This window comes from Bombyx mori, chromosome 12 (assembly GCF_030269925.1).
Source record: "Bombyx mori chromosome 12, ASM3026992v2".
NCBI lineage: Eukaryota > Metazoa > Arthropoda > Insecta > Lepidoptera > Bombycidae > Bombyx > Bombyx mori.
The window spans coordinates 17,572,971-17,590,579 of NC_085118.1; the positions used below are offsets into that span (position 1 = coordinate 17,572,971).

Consider the following 17,609-nt stretch of genomic DNA (forward strand, 5'->3'; position numbering starts at 1 on the left):
TATTAATGGAATTTTTCTTTAATTTTTTTAAGATATGAAGTTTTTGTTCTGCAAAAACAACACAATATATTTATGAGATAACGCACGCAAAAGGAATGATAAAGAGCACCGCAACAGGAAGGTTTGATATAGCGGCCACCCAGTCACAATCAACAGCCGCGGGCTAGGCCAGCCAGCTATGCACCCAGAAGTGGTACCATCAGTCAGATTTTATTGTTAGACAATTTAGACGTGTCCAACAGATGCAGTAAAATAACTGCTATTTTAAACACTCCCGCGTGGCTCCCTGAAACTCAAGTAGCTACTTTTTTTTTTTTTTCTGGTCGGGGTAAGAATCTCCTGCGAGGTCCCTGCGCCTAGGGGGCGCGTGGGGTATGTGGGACTCAACGATCTGCAAGGTGTTGGGAGCAGACCGCGGGCCCAAGGAATTTTAGGGCCCACCAACTAAACGACTCCCCTGCACTCTTATACCCGACGTCCGATCTCCGTCCGGGGTCAAAACCCGGTCAGAGTAGGGGGGCTCCCGCGGTCAACACTTCAACCAGACACGCGGCGCCACCCTGAGGACGCCCGAACGACGGGTCGTCGAGGCGATAGTCGATGACCAATGACGTCGGTCTCCGCGGTACGGCGGCCCTACCAGGCCGCCCGGGCGATGCCGCTGATGTTCCGGGATACCCTGCTGGGCCAGAACCAGCCTGCCGGGTCGGAACGCGTTACACCGCCGAGCGGGTTGCTTTTCCACAGAATGTTCGACGACGACAGCGACGACGGAAATGCGGACCGCATTGCAGTCCGCAGCCGCCGACTTGTCGTCCCGTCCTCTTAGTGCCAGCGCGCTAGAGTGACGGTAGCGTGCGGCGCAGCCTCAACCCCCTTAGGTCGCCCCGTGACCATCACCGGGAGGAGACTGCCTGCTCATAGGGGCCGGAGCTGGACAAACGCCCTCCTCCGGCCCCCGGCTCGGCGGCGGCGGTACGGCGCCGAGAGGGAAGAAGAGCTCTCCCTCTCCCGTTCCACCGCCTCCTTCGCGAGATGGTGGACTCGCAGACTACATAATGTTCATGTCTCAACTCCGTTAACCATGAGTCTCTTTTTTTGGAAATCGGTTAAAAAGAAAAGAACATATATATTACTAAGCAATATTTTTATTAGGTCACAAGTTCTCAAGGCCAGACGATGCTCTCAATCCAGGGCTTGTAGGGCTCGACGCGCGTGTAGAGGCCGGCGCCCGCGTCGCCACACGCCACGCCTGATGACGTCACGCCGAGCACAGCCCTGGTGCAGCCCGCCTCGCTCTTGTGCAGGATCAATGGACCGCCGCTGTCACCCTGTCACAATACGTTATCATATGAGACAATTCAATCGTGCATCTGGACTATTCAAGTTATGAGAACAAAGGTAACCTGGCAAGTGTCGTGCGGTGTGTCGCGGTCTCCGTAGCACATCTGCGTGCTGTTGTCGAACCCGTCGAGCAGGTGGCGGTGCTCAGGATATTGCGTCAAGCACTCCTCAGTGGTGAACTCGCTCACTTCGACCTAGTACAGAATGACCACATTCAATTAATTTATAAAGCAAGCTCGCTTTCCAGCCTAAATGCCGTGAGTGCGAGTAACCTATCAGTCTCTTGATTGGTAATCAAGAGAGCAAAAGAGTAGAACCGAACTTTCAGTATCACTTGAAAATTGCAAAAATAGGGTTGGGGGTGGCATGTTGGGGTTGTCCCCAGATAGAAGAATTACCACTGCAATTCGACTTACTGCTAGTAATTAGCATCAGAATTAGAGGGATAAAAATAGAAAAAACGAGAGAAGAAATAGATATAACATTGGAATGAAGGAACTCGTGGAAATGTCTGCGTTGGTCTTCGGCTGTGAGGACAGAATAGAACAATACATTAAGCCGCGTGCTGTATTCAAATGAAACACAAAATGTAATCCTAAGATTCTTAAATACTTCATGCAAATACGAGAATACGTTTTGTTGCGGCTAGATGTAGCAGCGTTGCAGCGTTGCGGCGTTGTGTATCGCTGTGTAGCTGGATCGAGGAAATGAAAAACTTAAAAGTAAACAAGACTGTACAAGTATTTACACCGCGATTGCGATTGCGAATGGTTTATTAACATCACCAAAACGAAGTTATAAGTAGGTCTAAACATAATTTGAAGCCCTGCGATGTATACGGAAATGAGAACGACTTCATAACTTGTCAGGCTACGCTGACGTTGTCATAGTCTCTCAGGGCTATTAGCTTAGGTAGGAAAAAACTTATTTAATATCTAATTTTAAAAGAATCTGTGCAGGACGAAATAGGATTTTAAATAGTTTTATCAAACAAATAGAATTATTATAGTTAATAAGTAATTACGTAACAAAAATGTATAATCTTAAATTATTTAATATGCAATATGTTAGTGTATCAGATCAGAGAATGTGAATAGACCAATAGGAACAATTCGTGGAGCGCTTTCACTACGGTAACATACAGATCAAGGGACCCCGAAAGTGGCGCGTTGATAGCGTGTCGCGAGATGGGGTACTGAAATAAATATAAAAGGATGGCCATTTATAGGCAAAAACACCCGTCAGTAAGTATCTACAGTCGGCATCGCTGCGCCACTTTGAGAAGGCGGCACGACATGAGAACCCTCTTGTCGTGGCCGCCGGAAACTACATACCCGATCCTGTAGACCGTTTGGTAAACCGTCGACGTCGCCCAAAGCACGTCATCACGGATCCTCCTGATCCACTAACGGTGCTTTTAGGCAATACAAGCACCGGTCACCGTCCTCGCCGAACCCGTCGCTTGCGACGAAGGGCTCGACGAGCGAATTAACCCACAGACACAGCCCACTGAGTTTCTCGCCGGATCTTCTCAGTGGGTCGCGCTTCCGATCCGGTGGTAGATTCTGCGAAGCACTGCTCTTGCTAGGGCGGTGTTAGCAATTCTCCGGTTTGAGCCCCGCGAGCTCACCTACACAAGCTAGGGCAAGCTGAAATAGCCTCTCAAGGCTATCAGCATAGGTAGGAAAAAAAAAAAAAAAAAAAAAAAAAAAAAAGGCAAAAACAGTTCTCAGTGGATCTTCGACAGAAACAGTTCTCAGCGAATCTCCGACATAGAAACATCAAGAAACAGTTCTCAGCGAATCTCCGACATAGAAAAATCATAGAAAAACAGTTCTCAGCAGATCATCAAGACAGAAACAGTTCTCAGAAGATCTCCGACATAGAAACATCATAGAAACAGGACAGTTCTCAGCGAATCTCCGACATAGAAACATCAAGAAACAAACAGTTCTCAGCAGATCATCAAGACAGAAACAGTTCTCAGCGAATCTCCGACATAGAAACATCAGCAAGACAGAAACAGTTACCAGCAGTTCTCCAATAGTACAGTTATCAGAAAACCACCAGTGAATCAGCTACCAGTGAACCAGACAGTTACCTGTGAAACCTCGCTACAGAAGCCGAAACCCATCGAAAGAAACAGCCGTCTTCTACCAGCGCACAAACAGACAGCAGAAAACATTATTACACGACTCGGAAACAGCCATACAGACCGGGTCGTGTACAGAATCCTAGCGATTAAATCTCTTCCAATCGCCATCGTAACTTCTGTAACGACCTCATTCGGAACCTCAAGCTGGAGTTTGTGATTTGACAGATCACTGATGGTAAAGGAAGTCCAAAGAGATTATGGTAAACATTGAAAAGCTTTTGTCCTTTATTGGTTCAGAACAAAGAACCTACTGAGCTGGTTACAGTTTAATTTAAGTCAGACGCTAGTGCAGGGCTTCAGTGTTGTCATATCTATTTATTCTATTAATGGAATTCAGGTCACTGAAGAGTACCTTTTCATCTTAAGCTAAGCGTATCTTTGCTCCAGTAAATATTTATAATTAAAACCTGCTGATCTTTACGAGGACATAGAATAATGATGGGTCTGTGTAATGAGAAAGCACTAAGATTAATGATATTTTTAATCAAGACATTGAAAGTTGCAATTTTAGTTCCACTATTTTACATTATCAAATTAAGCCTTTCTAGCGGAGAATTTCTTGAAGATTGTAAATTTTTCTCTGTTTATCCAGCACATAAAGTAGGTTTTGGGGATACACCTGATAATTAAAAACATATATCTATATTGGGTACCTCTTCTAAAATTCTTGAGAGGCTAGTTAACAAAGAAAATTGCGCGAATCTTTCGGTCTGTTATCGCTCAGACAGCCCAGTTTCAGACAAAACAAGTCGACTAACGATGCATTCACTGTCCTATAATTCATTGTGTCCCCGTATTTCATCCCCGACAAGCAGCTTGGTGTGTCACAGGGTGGGGAGTATCTGGAACAGCCCACAGAAAGCAAATTTTGATGTTGCACGGGGTAGTATTTTTGGACCTAGCTTATTCATTTTGTACATTAAGGATGTATATCAAATAAGAAATTAAATTAAACCACTTGTTGTTTGTTATGATCACACCACCGAGATATTTTTTGGAAATTTTTGGAGTGGTCCTGTTGCTTATGTGAAGGATGAGATGAGAGAGAATAAATAGTGAGAAGACTAAATATTTCATAAGAAACTCACACCGATGTTGTGCTAACCAACGATTAAGTCTACAATTAAGTTACATAAATGCCGAGAAAACAAAGTTGCATCCATAATAGTTGTACCCATATTAACAGGTCTGAGAAAATAAGAGGAAGTAAGTGAAGTCAAAGCGTTTATAGACCGTTAATAAAATTGTAAGCACCGTGATGCGTCGCCCTGCTTGGTTCTGTATGCTGACGTTGGTCTATCAATCACTGTGTCAGTCTTTGATATCATGCTGTATAGTTATGCGGAGGAGTGGTCCCTTTTTTTGAGCAGGATGCGTCATACATGTAGTTTCCGCACCGAGACGAAGCGCAGGGTACGTGGGTCTTTACAGTTCGCAGATTATGGAAGTGGACCGCTGCCCCAAGGATGTTATTAGGGCCCTACCCACCAAAGGACTCCTCTTGCACTCTCATCCGATGTCCAATCCCAGCCCGTTGTCGAACCCGGGCATAAGGCATACTCTCGGTCCGGTCGGCGGCGTTGATCGGGGGAACCGCCTGGGTCGCTCTTCCACAGCACGTCCGGTGACAACAGCAACGGCGCGGACCACACTGCATACCACATCCGCCGTCGCATCATCTCGTCCTTCTGGTGCTAGCGCGCTACAGTGGCGGTAGCATGAGTCGCAGCTTCGACCCACTCAGGTCACCCCGTGACCATCATCATCACATCGGGAGGTGACTGTCACTGGTGACTCACAGGGGCTGGAGTTGAACGAACGTACTCCGTCAACTCTCGGCTCGGCAAGAGGGAAGGCGGCACGGCCCCGGGGGGAAGAAGGCGCCGAGGGCAGCCGTGTCCCGTGAGAACCTCCATCGCCCGAAAGGTGAGACGTCCTAAGTCGGGATCCACCAAGTCCAGGAGGACGAGCCGAACGCGTCAACAATCCAAGCAATTCATTACGCGTAGCGGGAGAGCTCCCAAGACAACCTAAAAGAGCTTAAAATAGTATTCTCAAAGTGACTTAAGGTGTGTCTATACGTATAATATGTAGGTACCTTCTGCAGAACATCGGCCAAGCGTTGCCGCGGCCCCAAGTAGCCCCAGCCCAGTGCCAGGGCTCGTGTTGGGTCAATTCTCTTACTGTTCACACCGGAGTACAAACACGCGGGCACTACGTTCACGTTGAATATTATTCTAGAACATAGGGTCATCGTCAATCATGGCAGCAAATTTCGACAGCGTCGCTTTTCATGGAAATGGTCAAAGGTTTTAGATGTTTCACTTCTGGGCTTAATTTTAGATTTATTATATGCTTCCTACTCAACAAAACCTGTATTTATGTACCTGTGTGTATGTATAAAATTCAATAAGTATGTCTTTCAGTCTGTAGTTGTGGCAGGTCAGGAAACCTTATTTTGGGACCAGATGACCTATAAAATTTGCCTCGATAATTTATTTATTATCTTATTCAGGTAATAAATCAGGTATGTAAATCACTACCATCCACGTTAAATTTTGGTAAAACTTAAAATAATTATAATAAAAAATATTAAACGGTTTTACCGGAACGCTCGATTTTAGTGTCGAAAAAAATGTCGTACTGGTCTTGTATGAAATGAAATGAAACGTGAAATCAATAACCTAGAAATACAGCTATATAATTGATTTTTTAATATTTTTTTGGTCGGATTCTCTCGTCTCCAGAGAAGAACAGGGGAAAAGAGAAAGGCCGAGGTCCTCCCTTACTTCCAATTCCTCCCGGGAGACTACACGCGTGTAAGAGCGCGTTGAGAAAAGCGTGTGAGGCGCTGCGCGGCGTCAGCGAAAACTGCGGTACTGCACAGTGCGCCTTCCGAAAGTTTGTCTTCGCCGGTATCCGTCCTGATAACAGGAGTTTAAGCGCCTAGAAGGCGTACTTGGTACGTGGCTCTTGTCGTTCCTCAGATATTGGAAGCAGACCGCGGGCCCAAGGATGTTTTAGGGCCCTACCCACCAAACGACTCCCTTTGTACTCTTTCACCTGGCGTTAGATCTCCGCCCCGGATCAGAACCTGGACAGAGTATCGAGGTTCCCGCAGTCAACACCGCCAACCGGGCTACTCGTCCACAGTACGTCAGGCGACGACGGCCACGCGGATCGCTTCCCATCTTCCTGGTGTCAGCGCGCTAGTGACGGTAGCGTGCAGCACAGCCTCGACCCCCTTAGGTTACCCTGTGACAATGACCGTGAGGAGACTTGCCTTCAGTGTCAGACTCTCTGACCTCTCCCTCCTCGGACCCCCGGCTAGGCGGCGGCGGCGTGGCACCGATTGGGAGAAAGAAGTCTTCGTCCCATTCGGCCGCCAAAACGCCGCTAAATTATGTCTATGAACTAAAGTCCATAAACATTTTTTTTATTATGTAGTGAGGTGAATGATCTACCAGCCCACCTGAAGGGTGGTAATTATCGTGCCCATAGACATATACGCCATTCATTACGCCCTACGATCACAAGTACACGTGCTGTACTACTCCAAGAACACTGCTGCTTATTCTTCGGTGAGTCGTGTACGATAGCTTAGTCTTATGAATGATTTCAGGACTGACTTGTTCCAAACGTTGCACACACTACGGCAACGCGTGGCGATATGATCGCGCTCAGTCGGTCGCGCTATTACGGGCTACTTGAAGGGACATTTCAAAATTGAAACCTAAAAATAAAACAAAATCCTGAGTAGCCTTTTAAGACATATGCGCCAGGAGATGGGTGGTGCTATTCTAGAGCACACAGCTAAACTACTTGGAATACCGTTCACTTCATTTCTTGACTAACAATGAAGTTTTGTAAGAACTATGTTATAATGCATAATGAGCGCTCCAGCATACGAGCTATGCGTCATGATAATCGCCTTATCGTTGCCGCCGCTGACTACTCCCCGAATCCTGATCATGCAGGAGCCAGTCACCGTCGACGCCCTAGACACGTCCTTACGGATCCATCAGATCCAATAACCTTTGCATTAGATGCCTTCAACTCTAATACTAGGGGCAGGCTTAGGGACCCCGGTAACCGTACTCGTCGAACTCGACAAAGAGGTCGACGTGCAACCTAACCCATGCATCAGCCCGCTGAGTTTCTCGCCGGATCTTCTCAGCGGGTCGCGATTCCGATCCGGTAGTAGATTCATTCGCGAAACAATTGCTCTTGAGTTGTTAGGTCTCCTTCGGAGGCGCTCGGGCAGTTGTTAGCAAATCATACCCCTCTTGGCTGAGCCTTTGCTCGCCCACCTGTTCTGGTGAAACTGGAAAGGCCTTAGGGCCACCAGTAAACTTTCAATCATAGAAACATACGCTTAGATTTAATCAGCAGAATCGCACGCTAGATCAAATTGGGGAGCTCACAGCTATCGTAAATAAAATTACATTTAGCAGAAGCAGTCCAAATCATAGTAGACTACCGATAGTTCAATATATATATATATTTTTTTTTATTGCTTAGGTGGGTGGACGAGCTCACAGCCCACCTGATGTTAAGTGGTTACTGGAGCCCATAGACATCTACAACGTAAATGCGCCACCCACCTTGAGATATAGGTTCTAAGGTCTCAGTATAGTTACAACGGCTGCCCCACCCTTCAAACCGAAACGCATTACTGCTTCACGGCAGAAATAGGCAGGGCGGTGGTACCTACCCGCGCGGACTCACAACAGGTCCTACCACCAGTAATTACGCAAATTATAATTTTGCGGGTTTCACTTTACGTACTGTTTCTCGGTCTTGAGGAGCGCGATGTCGTGGTACTTGGAGGGCGAGGCGTAGTCGGGGTGCGGGATGACCTGGGCGAGGGTGTGCCGCTGCCAGATCTCAGGAGGGTCGGAGCGCTTCAGGATACCGAGAGCTGCGTACTTCAAGGGTCCCCTGCGGACGACAGGGCGTGCTGTTTATTGGCGTCTAGTGTTTGTGTGTGCGTGTGCGTGGTAGCGTGAGCGCCGGCGGCGAGTGAACTGACAGGCGTGGCTCGGAGATGCAGTGCGCCGCCGTGAGGATGTACCGCGCGGAGAGCACCGACCCGCCGCACAGCCACTGCGCCTCCTCCGCGCTCGCCCCGAACCCCAGCAACGCCTGCAGCACACGTGCACATCAGTACCTATGCGAGCCTCTCCGACACGTGCACTGCCCTTACGATCTCTGCGGTGCATTACCATGAAGGGGAACTCCGCTCTTTCGGCGTCTTCACCGCCTACAGGTGACTGCCAAGTAATATTTATTCTGTGACATTTCTTCTCCGAATCCCAAGCTTTGTTAATATTAAACGTCACGGTACTAGTACAAAAATACTCAGGTATGTTCAGAACGTAATCGATACAAGCTGAAAAAAAAACAGACTTTAAATGTCATGAAAAAGCGTCTTTCGTCTATCGGCTATCCAATAATAATAATATTGAGGAGTGAAAGGCTATTTCGTTTAAGCGACATTTCACTTATTTTTCTTCTTCTTCTTATCAGCCCATGGACGTCCACTGCTGGACATAGGCCTCCCCCAAGCCCCGCCACAAAGACCGGTCCTGCGCTGCCTGCATCCAGCGGATCCCCGCGAACCTCAATAGATCGTCGGCCCATCTTGTGGGAGGCCTACCCACGCTACGTCTTCCAGTACGCGGTCGCCACTCAAGAACTTTCTGGCCCCAACGGCCATCCGTTCTGCGAGCAATGTGTCCTGCCCACTGCCACTTCAATGTCGCAATCCTTTGGGCTATGTCGGTTACCATGGTTTTCCTGCGAATCTCCTCATTTCTGATTTGTTCTCGCAGGTAAACTTTTTTTTTTTTATTGCTTAAATAGATGGACGAGCTCACAGGCCACCTGGTGTTAAGTGGTTACTGGAGCCCATAGACATCTACAATGTAGATGCGAAGGTACGTCGCGACGTACCTTGACTTGACAGTTCGCTTACTTCACTCCGGTTAGGAAAATTTTCCAAGGACGTTTGAGTGGAGTTTATTTTTACGACTAATCATACCAAAACGCGCGTTGGAGGTTGAGTCGAGTCGAGTTAAGCTCGTGTAAACGACTAAAGATACGGGGGACAGTGTACATACCGTCCCAAGATTTTTTATTTGTTTTTTCGAGTCGGCTGTATCTCCTCGTCAGGTATATGTTACTGAAAGAACGTATATTTATTATTATTTTCATGGTTTACAGAAATACACAACTACAGCTAGGTAGTAAATATGTAAATCGGTTATTATCTCAAATATTTAAATTGAGTCATTTCCTATTGTAGCTTCGCGCACGTGTATCGTCTGATCGTTCAGTTAGTGTATATGTAATATGCAAAATGAACAACTCACTCGATGTTGTCCACGAGCTCACAGTCGGTGCAGCACACGATGGGCTCCTTGCCGCGCAGCCCGCACACCTGACGACACACACAGACACATCAGGTCAGGTACAGTAAGGGCCCGCAACAGCGACAACACGCACACGACGTGCTGCTACGTGGACCCAGGGACCGGGCATATCACAGACACACGCTCGTGGTACAGGCGTCACGTGGTACATTTGTACCACTGCAAGTCGCGGAGTTCTTCGCCGCGCCATTGTCAAATACCTTTGCCTACGTGAATAAGGCTATACACAGATGCACAGTTTTATTTGGGCAGTGGTTGCCCCTCTGGCATTAAGTACTGAAGCCTATGAGAGTGGATGATCACACACCATTAGGAGAGCCGGATGCTGAACTGCCTCCGTAGACAAAGACAATTAATACATGCAGCAGTGAGCCCGCAATCCCGTGAATTGTGTTAGTTTCATTTTCTTTGCATACAAATAGTGGTATTTGCTGCAAGATTTCAAGATTTGAACCCTGCTACAGTCGCCGCATTTGCTACGACTATACTAAGCGGCTTCTTACCCACTAGGCTTTGGACATTTTTGGTAACAATCCATTAAACATATAAAACAGACAAACATATTATTATAAATACAGCATTCCATACATTTATAGCTCAAAACTAATAATACAAATTGCTATGTACGTCTGGTGTACAGCACTGCTACTGACCGGCGGGAAGGATCTATCCCTGTAGTCCAGGATGAGCGTCTCGCAGCGCTTGCTAAGCACGCACGTGCCGTTGTAGCCGTCGCGGACACACGGGGCCCCTGCAACACGACACGTGCTCACACACATAAACACATGCAAGGTAACACAAACACGCTACAGTAGGTATGTAAACATAGAATCGGTGTTTTAAACTGACATTTTTTATTTTGTTTCGTGTTTAATTTTTTTCTATTCTTCTAATTCACTATTCGTATCCGTAAAACTCGTTTAAAGTCATAATTTATGAAAGGAAATAAAAATAATTGTGAACGTTAGCAGTGTGTGACGTCAGCAGGGTGGTCACGTGTAACCGTGTAACAAACACATAACGAGCTTCATTGCAGACCAGTTTGATCATTCCGATAGAGGCACCCGTCACGTGCGGACGTGCTCATCGTCCACTCGATCGCCCGGTCTTTGTTCGCCCGGCTTTTGTTAGCCCGGCCATTGTTCGCGCGGCCTGTGTTTGTGGTACATCTGCCGACTAAGTGCTCTTTCTGGAAGTTTTTATTTGTTTTGTTTCCTTTTGTTGTTTCTGTGTTCGTGGTACATCTGCCGACAAAGTGGTTTCCTGCAAGTATTTATTTGTTTTGTTTCTTTTCGTAATTTCTGTTTTGTTGTGCTTTTTCTTTGTCCTGTAGTAATCGCGCCGCATTGCCACCTGTGTTCAATAGAACCGCTCAGGTCCGAGAAGTTGGGGCCTCGCCGCAAGGCGAGTGTTTTCAAGACCCGGGGCCGCCCCACCTGGGTACTCAGCGATCATGGACGCTGTATTCGCGGAATTCCTCCGACTTCGCCACCCACAGCTCGCCTCGGAGTTTTTGGCCTTCAAGGCCAATCACACTGCGAGCCCTCTCGAGGACTCCGCCGCGCTCGCTGCTCCTGCGTCGCCTGTACCTGCGTGCAGAGCTTCTGCATTGAGCACTGCAGCCTCTGTCGTGCCTGCCGCTCCCGTGTCGCCTATACTGGCGAGAAAAGCTGCTGCGTCGTCCGCCGTGACCATCGTTTCAGCTGAGCGATCATCCGCGGCCTCCGTCGCGCCCTCTAAAACACCTACACTTGCTCGTAGGTCGCCTGCACCCGCCTCCTCGTGCTCCGACTCTGACTCGGACATGGAGGTCGACCTCGCCCCCGCCTCATCGACGGATGGATTCACCCTGGTACAGAAGGGTAAGAAGCGTGCCGCGGAGTCTCGAGCTCCCGCGGCCGCTAAAATTAGCAAAGCCGTGAACGCGTCGCGCCCCCGCCCTCAGACTCCCGTTGCGCCCCCAGCCCGTGCCACTCCGTCGCCGCGTCCGGTGGCACAAAATAAAACCCAGACCCCTCCCCCGGTTATCCTTCAGGAGAAAGCAGCTTGGGATCGAGTTTGCCTGGCCCTTAAGGCCAAAAATATAAATTTCACGAATGCCCGCAACCTCGCGAACGGCATTCAAATTAAGGTTCAAACACCCGACGACCATAGGGCCCTCTCTTCTTACCTCCGTAAGGAGCGTATAAGTTTCCATACGTATACGCTCCAGGAGGAGCGCGAACTCCGCGTTGTAATACGCGGAATCCCTAAAGAGTTAGATGTAGAGCTCGTAAAAGCCGACCTGTTAGAACAAGGCCTACCAGTGAATTCTGTGCACCGTATGCACACCGGTCGCGGTAGGGAGCCATATAATATGGTTCTAGTCGCTCTCCAGCCTACCCCCGAGGGTAAGAAAATCTTTAACACACAGACCGTCTGTAGGCTCTCTGGTATCGCTGTCGAAGCCCCCCATAAAAAAGGCACTCCTAGCCAGTGCCATAACTGTCAATTGTACGGGCACTCTTCCCGTAACTGTCACGCGCGCCCCCGATGTGTTAAGTGTTTGGGCGATCACGCCACGGCCCTCTGCGCTCGCGACCAAAAAACCGCGACGGAACCGCCTAGCTGCGTCCTGTGTCGAACACAGGGTCACCCCGCGAATTACCGTGGTTGCCCCCGAGCCCCTAAAATAAATCGCCGCGTCGCCCGCCAAAACCGCCTCCGAGCTTCCGGCCCAGACATCAAAGCCTCGGCACCCTCTGCGTCGCAGGCTAAGCCAGCGTTCGTTCCGGCGGCGGTGCCCAGTGTCTCGGCCTGGGCAAAACCGCTGCCGTACACGAACACGGCTACAACTCCCTCCTCCGCGATTCGTCCCGCCCCCGCGACTCGTCCCTCTCCCGCGACTTGCCCTCCGACCGCGTCCGACAATCTCGCTTTAGCGATCGACTTCTTTCAGTCGATCAACTTTGAGCGCGTTAACGCTTTGGGCGACGCCATTCGCGCTGCCTCCACTGCACAACACTTTATCGCCGTTGTGCAGGAATACGCCGACGTATACGCGTCATTAAATACGTACGTCCTCCCCTCACTCCGCCGGTAATCAATGGCGTATATAAGTAGAATAAAGCCCCTATCCGTAACGATAGGATTTTTTAACGCTTACGGTCTCGCAAATCAACGTGATCAGGTTTCTGACTTTTTGCGTGACCACCAAATTGATATCTTTTTAGTGCAGGAGACCCTACTTAAGCCCGCGCGCCGTGACCCTAAAATCGCGAACTATAACATGGTCAGGAACGACAGGCTCTCTGCCCGTGGTGGTGGTACCGTCATTTACTATAGAAGAGCCCTGCATTGCGTCCCGCTCGATCCTCCCGCGCTCGCTAATATCGAAGCATCAGTGTGCCGAATCTCACTGACGGGACACGCGCCGATCGTTATCGCGTCCGTTTATCTTCCACCGGATAAGATCGTTCTAAGCAGTGATATCGAGGCGCTGCTCGGTATGGGGAGCTCTGTCATTCTGGCGGGCGACCTAAATTGTAAACACATCAGGTGGAACTCACACACCACAACCCCGAATGGCAGGCGGCTTGACGCGTTAGTCGATGATCTCGCCTTCGATATCGTCGCTCCGCTAACCCCGACTCACTACCCGCTAAATATCGCGCATCGCCCGGATATACTCGACATAGCGTTATTAAAAAACGTAACTCTGCGCTTACACTCGATCGAAGTAGTTTCAGAGTTAGATTCAGACCACCGTCCCGTCGTTATGAAGCTCGGTCGCGCTCCCGATTCCGTTCCCGTCACGAGGACTGTGGTGGATTGGCACACGCTGGGCATCAGCCTGGCTGAATCTGATCCACCATCGCTCCCGTTTAACCCGGACTCTATCCCGTCTCCTCAGGATACCGCTGAAGCCATAGACATCTTAACGTCACACATCACCTCGACATTAGATAGGTCATCGAAACAAGTTGTAGCGGAGGACTTCCTTCACCGCTTCAAATTGTCCGACGATATTAGGGAACTCCTTAGAGCTAAGAACGCCTCGATACGCGCCTACGACAGGTATCCTACCGCGGAAAATCGTATTCGAATGCGTGCCCTACAACGCGACGTAAAGTCTCGCATCGCCGAAGTCCGAGATGCCAGATGGTCTGATTTCTTAGAAGGACTCGCGCCCTCCCAAAGGTCTTACTACCGCTTAGCTCGTACTCTCAAATCGGATACGGTAGTAACTATGCCCCCCCTCGTAGGCCCCTCAGGCCGACTCGCGGCGTTCGATGATGACGAAAAAGCAGAGCTGCTGGCCGATACATTGCAAACCCAGTGCACGCCCAGCACTCAATCCGTGGACCCTGTTCATGTAGAATTAGTAGATAGTGAGGTAGAACGCAGAGCCTCCTTGCCACCCTCTGATGTGTTACCACCCGTCACCCCGATGGAAATTAAAGACTTGATCAAAGACCTACGTCCTCGCAAGGCTCCCGGTTCCGACGGTATATCCAACCGCGTTATTAAACTTCTACCCGTCCAACTCATCGTGATGTTGGCATCTATTTTCAATGCCGCTATGGCGAACTGTATCTTTCCCGCGGTGTGGAAAGAAGCGGACGTTATCGGCATACATAAACCCGGTAAACCAAAAAATCATCCGACGAGCTACCGCCCGATTAGCCTCCTCATGTCTCTAGGCAAACTGTATGAGCGTCTGCTCTACAAACGCCTCAGAGACTTCGTCTCATCCAAGGGCATTCTTATCGATGAACAATTCGGATTCCGTACAAATCACTCATGCGTTCAACAGGTGCACCGCCTCACGGAGCACATTCTTGTGGGGCTTAATCGACCAAAACCGTTATACACGGGAGCTCTCTTCTTCGACGTCGCAAAAGCGTTCGACAAAGTCTGGCACAATGGTTTGATTTTCAAACTATTCAACATGGGCGTGCCGGATAGTCTCGTGCTCATCATACGGGACTTCTTGTCGAACCGCTCTTTTCGATATCGAGTCGAGGGAACCCGCTCCTCCCCACGACCTCTCACAGCTGGAGTCCCGCAAGGCTCTGTCCTCTCACCCCTCCTATTTAGCTTATTCGTCAACGATATTCCCCGGTCGCCGCCGACCCATTTAGCTTTATTCGCCGACGACACGACTGTTTACTATTCTAGTAGAAATAAGTCCCTAATCGCGAAGAAGCTTCAGAGCGCAGCCCTAGCCCTAGGACAGTGGTTCCGAAAATGGCGCATAGACATCAACCCAGCGAAAAGTACTGCGGTGCTATTTCAGAGGGGAAGCTCCACACGGATTTCCTCCCGGATTAGGAGGAGGAATCTCACACCCCCGATTACTCTCTTTAGACAACCCATACCCTGGGCCAGGAAGGTCAAGTACCTGGGCGTTACCCTGGATGCATCGATGACATTCCGCCCGCATATAAAATCAGTCCGTGACCGTGCCGCGTTTATTCTCGGTAGACTCTACCCCATGATCTGTAAGCGGAGTAAAATGTCCCTTCGGAACAAGGTGACACTTTACAAAACTTGCATAAGGCCCGTCATGACTTACGCGAGTGTGGTGTTCGCTCACGCGGCCCGCACACACATAGACACCCTCCAATCCCTACAATCCCGCTTTTGCAGATTAGCTGTCGGGGCTCCGTGGTTCGTGAGGAACGTTGACCTACACGACGACCTGGGCCTCGAATCAATTCGGAAATACATGAAGTCAGCGTCGGAACGATACTTCGATAAGGCTATGCGTCATGATAATCGCCTTATCGTTGCCGCCGCTGACTACTCCCCGAATCCTGAACATGCAGGAGCCAGTCACCGTCGACGCCCTAGACACGTCCTTACGGATCCATCAGATCCAATAACCTTTGCATTAGATGCCTTCAGCTCTAATACTAGGGGCAGGCTTAGGGACCCCGGTAACCGTACTCGTCGAACTCGACAAAGAGGTCGACGTGCAACCTAACCCATGCATCAGCCCGCTGAGTTTCTCGCCGGATCTTCTCAGCGGGTCGCGATTCCGATCCGGTAGTAGATTCATTCGCGAAACAATTGCTCTTGAGTTGTTAGGTCTCCTTCGGAGGCGCTCGGGCAGTTGTTAGCAAATCCCACCCCTCTTGGCTGAGCCTTTGCTCGCCCACCTGTCCTGGTGAAACTGGAAAGGCCTTCGGGCCACCAGTAAAATTTCAATCATAAAAAAAAAAAAAAAAAAAAAAACCAGTTTGATATGAATATAAGGATATAAAAAATAACTTATTTATTTATAATTTTTCATTGAGATCAGAAGATAACATGTCAGAGTCTAAGTGTAATAAGCAATATTAGTGCTATTCAACAAACAACTTACCTTCGACATCAGCCGCGGCAGCCCCGTGCCGGGCGGGCAGCAGCGCGCACAGCACCGCGCACAGCAGCGCGCACGACACGAGCGCGTCTCGAGACATGCTCGTGCGCACACAGCGGCGTCTAAACAACACACGCACGGCGACCGCCGCGCCGGCGCCCCCTTACTTAGTACACCTCCCCTCATGGTAGCGCAGCCTCCGCTGAGTCTTACTTCAACGAGAAGAGCCTCGACGTTTAAAAAACAGTAGGTACAAAATTGACGCGGAATTTCTCAAGGTCTAAAGAAGATTTACGATTACTTCATTCTAATATAATATATGATATTCGGAAAGGACGATAATGTTGTTGCTGCATTATCGTCAGCACGTATGTACGTATGAATCTTGATATAAATATAAATTATAAAATATGCACTCTACGTACAGAATCTAGTTGAGACTTGACAACATTTGAGGGCAAATCTAGACCATTATCTGTGATAGGTGCGAGTGATAACGATCCAACCAACATTTGAAAATCGAAATATCGAATTCTTGGAGAAGATTTAATTTTATTTCCTATTTTGTGGATTGTCTGTGGTGGTATATGTGATAAATCTTTTTTATTTTAAGATATTGTAGATAACATTTTTAATAATAAACTTTTAGTAATATTGACGTTGGCAGGAAGCAATCAGCTCTTTAGCCTCCATTTCAAGGTTTTAAAAAACCTAGAAATTACATCATCCAAATTCATCTGTTCGTTATGATGCCAAGGCTCTATGTATCCGAGTCGTTATACCAGAGTATGTGAAGCCGAAAACTGTAGATAGTGTTTTATTAGAACCATCGCATCGGTCCGTTTGTGTTTGAGCATTTCGCTTCCGTAAGAGTTACAGTGTACTGCGACCGATGCATTATTGCGGACAGAAGTACAATCACTATTAGGTTTAATATGACTTTAATATCCTGGCCTTTTCATTTTTCATTATTTCATTCATGTTTTTAATTGTATTTTTTGACTTGTTTTTTCCTTTATTGTAAATATTTTTATTTATTTAAAAAAAAGAAAATATTTGAGAAAAATCAAAAAGAAAAACCCGCTGAGTTTCTTTCGCCGGTTCTTCTGAGGACTGTGGCTTTTTTTGGACAGGTGGTAGAGTTAACAATGTTATTTATATTTTGACATTCAACAAGTGTGTCATATTGACATCTAAGTTGAAATAAATGATTTTGAATTTGAATTTGAATATTACGATTATATGTAGGTCGGTCTGCGTGTGGAGCAACGTCGGTTATTGTCACCATCCCTAGTGACTACAACCTCGTGTAGGCAAAAAGAATAACTTT

The 17,609-nt window shown here is 48.2% G+C and overlaps 1 protein-coding gene across 1 annotated transcript; it reads right to left on the reverse strand.

The window, feature by feature from the left end:
* Positions 1 to 1,130: 1,130 nt before the first annotated feature.
* On the reverse strand, positions 1,131 to 17,234 carry LOC101736467 (serine protease snake). Its single transcript, XM_038014635.2, has 10 exons — positions 16,283 to 17,234; positions 10,587 to 10,684; positions 9,874 to 9,941; positions 9,622 to 9,683; positions 8,725 to 8,891; positions 8,532 to 8,644; positions 8,288 to 8,440; positions 5,598 to 5,736; positions 1,407 to 1,538; positions 1,131 to 1,331 (listed from the first exon to the last, which is right to left on the reverse strand). The coding sequence occupies exons 1-10, from the start codon at positions 16,377 to 16,379 to the stop codon at positions 1,167 to 1,169; spliced, it is 1,194 nt and encodes a 397-aa protein (XP_037870563.1). The 5' UTR covers positions 16,380 to 17,234; the 3' UTR covers positions 1,131 to 1,166.
* Between the last annotated feature and the right edge of the window lie 375 nt (positions 17,235 to 17,609).